Consider the following 5,160-nt stretch of genomic DNA (forward strand, 5'->3'; position numbering starts at 1 on the left):
CGTTCTGTTCAGAGATTTTTGGAACCCATACTGATGTGGCGGCTGATGTTGGCACTCCAGAAGCTGAAGCACTGCCCATGTGCACAGGAGCCTCACTGATAGACTGCAGCGTGGCCCGAAGTCGGCACACAGCCCTGTCGCCCTGGCGGCACAGGGGAACAGACTTGCGCTGTTTCCTATAAAGGTATATAGAGCTTGTGTGGCGTTTGTTGTCTCTTGACAGTATAACAGTTCCTTAAAAAACAAACACAAACAAGTGAAAAAAAAGTAGCGTAATATCGCTTGAATGATGTAAATGAGAGGATTATTTGCATCATCCAATCAGACTCCTTTTTTAAAGACGAGAGGTGGAGGAGAAATGAATAGATTCGGAAAGAGGAAGGAAGAGAGAGAGAAAGAGAGAGAGAGAGAGAGAGAGAGAGAGAGAGAGAGGGAGGGAGGAGCGCTTTGTGCGTTCTCTGACAGACACTGCAGAAGACACAGGGCCCAACACGAGAGGAACCCGTCGGACAGACCAACGGCGTCGCCATGGCCCCTTGGACCCGAACCACCACCGAGAGATACGGCGTCGGTATGTGCGTGTGTGTGTGTGTGTGTGTGTTTGAAGGTTGCAGCTGTAAAGTTTGAGTAGGGTGTGTGTTTGGGTATGTGTGTGTGTGAATGGTGCTCGGTGCAGGCTGTGTGGATGTTCACTCTGCTTCCTCCTCGACAGGATGTGGGCAGATGTATTCCAGAGTGCAGTTAAGAGCAGAGTTGTACGGTGGTGCACAGTCATGTGCAGGTGTAATGCGCAGTGCTGGTTGTGTTGAAGCACTCTGGGTGCCTGTGGTTTTCTTTGAACCTGCATTCAGGTTCAGCTAAAGGTGCTGAGAAGCGTTTGCACAGTGAAACCTGTAAACAAACAACTTTTTATTGGAGGGAAAAAAGTAATCAAGCGGTGTTTCTGCGCTGAAATTAAGCAATGAAGGGTGACCCGATACACTCACACCTTCAAAGGAAGTCATGATTTCAAGAAAATCAGATGTCGATTTCTGTCTTAAATTTTATTTGTTTGTAGAGGAAACTAGAGCACTACAGTGTAGCTAATCTGTCACTTTTTCCAAATCTTTGCCAATCCATACGTGTCAGGTGCTTCATGAACAGAACACTGCATATACTTTGCTGTAGCCTATTAAAGGTCTTTTGGGGGCGTTCAAAGGTGAAGGCCTCTGGATATTTTTAAGTGAGCCTTAATACTAGTTTATTGATATAGGTCATGTGACCAGCCTGTATGTTTATGTGGTCTCACACAGGAAGTCTACAAAGAGGAAGTAAGCCAACGAACTTAGAATTGCAGAAATGCAGTTTGTGTATGTAGGCCTGTGTATGCTGCCACTGCTCTAAACATGCAGATCTTTTGATCTGATTTTACTTTATTTTCATCATAATAAATTATAACAATATGTTAAGAAAAGATAATATGGGCGATCTAAAAGTTGATAAGCGATAAAGGGTTTGCTTCCTGTTTTGTGAAAGAAACTGGTGTCATCCATACCTCTGTCACATGGATGAAGCAAAATGTGGCCTAATGAGATTTATGTTGGGGATATTCCTATAATCTCTCTCTCTCTCTCTCTCTCTCTCTCTCTCTCTCTCTCTCTCTCTCTCTCTCACTGTCCCTCCGTTCTACCCTCCCCCTCCATTTTCTCTGTCTCTCTCTCTCTTTTTCACTTTCACTCACCCATCTCTGATTTCTGTGTGGCAGTTTCATTTTCTGCTCTTTTAAACACGTTCTTGCTGCCTAAGTTTTAGGCTTTTTTTTTTATTTCTGAAGTGCTGCCTCTATGTAAAATGGCTACATTGGTTAGAGTGATATTTTAAACATTTACACAATGTTTTGTCAAACTTACACACCACTAGGGTATGTGATTTCAGACCAGCTGTGCAGAGTGCGTAAACGTGACATACAGAATCCATTTTGGCAATACAAAGCTGAACACCACTACGAGGGAATGAGAACTAAACGTCATTGGCTCAGGAGACTGGAATGATAAAAGCCCTGTATGATGATAACCTGTATAGAGACTGTAAAAATGCATCTATAGCATGGACAAGCCTCCTGTCCATAATGACTCTCAATAGTGCTTACTTGTCTCCATGAAAGAAATCGTTATGCTTGTATAGCAGGTCTGAGTCTACAGACATCCACTACATGCAATTTATTTTGTTTTTGATTTAGAGATGTAAGTAAAATAATGATGATTGTTTGAGTGCCTTGAAGTGACTATGGATCATTCAGGTGCTTCCTGAGCAGGTGGGTCTTTAGTCTGCAATTCATGAGAGCAAGAGACTCTGATGTATGGACAGGTAGTGGGAATTCATTCCCCTATCCGGGAGCCAGTGCGGAAATGTCAGGCATGCTCTCCCCGTGTCTCGTGGGGTGACGGAAGATATAGTGCAGGGTGAGAAGAGTGCTTCCAGGTAACAGGGTGCAGGACACATTCTGGCTTTGGACGCAAGTGTCAGGGCCCGGAATGGAGGGAACACAATAGTGCAGGGATCTGTGTGTGTGTGTGAATTCAGGATGGTTGAATAACTGGATCAGCTGCATTCTGGATCAGCTGCATGGGTCTAGTGGCCTGTGCAGGGAGGCCCTGCCCAGAGTGAGCTGCAGTAATCCAGTCATGAGATGACAAGAGACTGGACAAGGACCTAAGTGGGACCTCTGGAAAGAAATGGCCGCATTCTTCTGATGTTACAGGAGAAACCTGCATGTCTGGCTCATGTTGCCATCACGATCAACGTGCTTTATATCGGGTTATGTTGTATTTCTCATTCTAGGTTTCAGCACTGACAGGTAGTTCTGACGGTGTCTCCGTTAATGGTGTTTTTGGACTTTAACCTATTTGTCCTGGCTAAGGGTAATTTGAGTAGACAAGAAAGCACTTTTGTAAGTCCCTCTCGAGCATCTGCTAATGTAAATGTAAATGAAATCTGTCATACAAATGATTTATGTTTCATCCTTAAACATATAAACACATACATAAATAGGCAACTGTCATGTGGTCCAGTCTCCTCAGATGCTTGCCCTGACCAGAAGGCTTATTCGAAACCTCAACACACAATTACATACAATAGGTTTTCAGGCCTCTTCAGGGTTGTTGGGCTTTTTTTTTGTATGTTCTTTTTTGAATTTGTCTCCCTGATTTTCCTGCCTAATTTGGTCAAATCCAGCTCAGATCAGGTGAGTCAGGAGACTGCCACACAACAGCGGCCAACCAGGGAGGGCAAAGGACAGCCACATGATTCTCATATGTTATACAATTAATTTTCAGAAGATAAAATTGTCATATTTGCTCTTCATTCTGCACTCAATAATCTATAATCACAACGCTAAAATGATTTTAGAAAACTTGAGGGAAAAAAGACTCAAAGCTGTTATTGCTTGGAAAGGGGCTTCTACAAAATACTAAATTCCGAATAAATAAGTAAATGAGAGGTTTTAGTTTTGGAATTTTAACACATTTGCTGAATTTTTAAAAATGTTTTCGCTTATTATTGTGTATAACCTGATTTGCAAAAATGTTAATTTCATCCATTTGAGTTAAATCTATCACACATTTAAAGTGCGTGAAAGTGAAGGGTCTGAATATCTTCTGAGTCTGATTCAGTGGTTTAGGTCCTTGACTAGTAGTTGGAAGGTTGCCAGCTGAAGCCTCACCACTGCCAAGTTACCCTTAACCCTCGGTTGCTCAAACTGGAGTCAGTCATAACTGTACGTTGCTTTGGATAATTGAATAAATTCCATAAATGTAAACCCTATTCACCACTGCTCAACGTATGACCATGGACCATACGTGAACGTGTGAATGTTGAACTGGGAGAAGGCGACCATCCTTTGCAGTGTTGTTGGAGATTTTGCACATGTCAGTGGAGAGCTGCCCCACACATATCCAGTCAGAACAGATCCTGTGTTCAGAAGCTCGGCACTGGTGAGGAGCTGGAGGAGATCTTACAGCAGCAATGCATGGCAGTAGGGCTGGACTCCTCGCTGTGCACCTCAGAGTGTGTGTTCTAACCTCGAGCTAGAGTTAAGATAGAGTTACGTCTAGATCGTCGCGAATACAGATATGCAAAACAAGCCGCTTGAGACTGAATTGGGCATCAGCACATCCGAGGTCATTGTCATGCAGAACGTTGGTTGTAATGAGGCTAATTTGCATTAATTACTTTGAGCATTTCTGTGTTCTACAGTTTCTAAAAGCGAATAAAAACATACAGCCTAAGATTAGCCGATGACCATATATATGGAGGATGAGTTTCAGTCATGTTATCTCTGAGAAACCAGTGCTTGTTTAGATAAGTGAATGGCCCAGAGACAGACGAGGCAACGTGAGCTCTGTTCATAGTCTGTAGTGAAGTCTGCAGTGCCTGTTGCTTGCTTTCAGATATGACGTTTTGGATATGGATTTAAAGGATGTAGTGTGTGAGTTTGTGTGTGTTGTTACTCACAACACTTCACTATGTAATGGTGGTCATATATTCTCATATTCACTCTCTCTCTCTCTCTCTCTCTCTCTCTCTCTCTCTCTCTCTCTCTCTCTCTCTCTCTCTCGCTCTCTCTCTCTTTTAAGTTAAGTGGAATTTTACAGCCAAAGACGAGAGGCAGCTATCGCTGGTGGTGGGTGAAACAGTGCACATACAGGAAGCATGCGAAGGTAAGACTGTGGTAGTGGGGGACTAGGGTCCGACTCATCCCAGGTGTTGCTACAAGTCTCTCTTTTAATCTGCTCTTGGACGTCTCTGTACGGTGTGGGCATATGGTTGAAGAAGCTATAAAAACAGCAACTATCCTGATCCAGAAATGAGAACTGAGAGCAGCAAAAAGCATTTGGTACAGGGTTGCCCAGTTTTAGACTGAGTTTTTGTTTTTAGTTAATTGTGTTTAGCGTCATAAACTGTGCTAGTCTGAGGCAGTGCAGCTACTGCGCTGACCCCAGTCAAACAGGCAAAACTCAGCTCTCTTTGGTCTGCTCAGTCATTTTGTGACTGACATTTTAGGGTTTGGATGCTACATGACTGGCTAACATGAAGCACATTTAGGGCATCACAGTGGCAGCTTCTCCACAGAGCACAGAGGGGAAGCGCGTAGCGTGTAGCGTGCCCTCCTAAGAGCCGTAG

General features: G+C 43.6%; 1 protein-coding gene across 1 annotated transcript in view; it reads left to right on the forward strand.

Annotated features, from left to right (window-relative positions):
- The first annotated feature begins 413 nt into the window (after positions 1 to 413).
- dock2 (dedicator of cytokinesis 2) overlaps positions 414 to 5,160 on the forward strand; it is an 80,245-nt gene continuing 75,498 nt past the window's right edge. Inside the window, exons 1-2 of the mRNA XM_035520351.2 lie at positions 414 to 571; positions 4,614 to 4,697. Of these exons, the coding sequence (XP_035376244.1) occupies positions 529 to 571; positions 4,614 to 4,697 (127 nt within the window). The 5' untranslated portion in view covers positions 414 to 528. The remainder of the gene's footprint in view (positions 572 to 4,613; positions 4,698 to 5,160) is intronic.

This window comes from Electrophorus electricus, chromosome 4 (assembly GCF_041902795.1).
Source record: "Electrophorus electricus isolate QZ-2024a chromosome 4, ASM4190279v1, whole genome shotgun sequence".
Classification (NCBI taxonomy): domain Eukaryota; kingdom Metazoa; phylum Chordata; class Actinopteri; order Gymnotiformes; family Gymnotidae; genus Electrophorus; species Electrophorus electricus.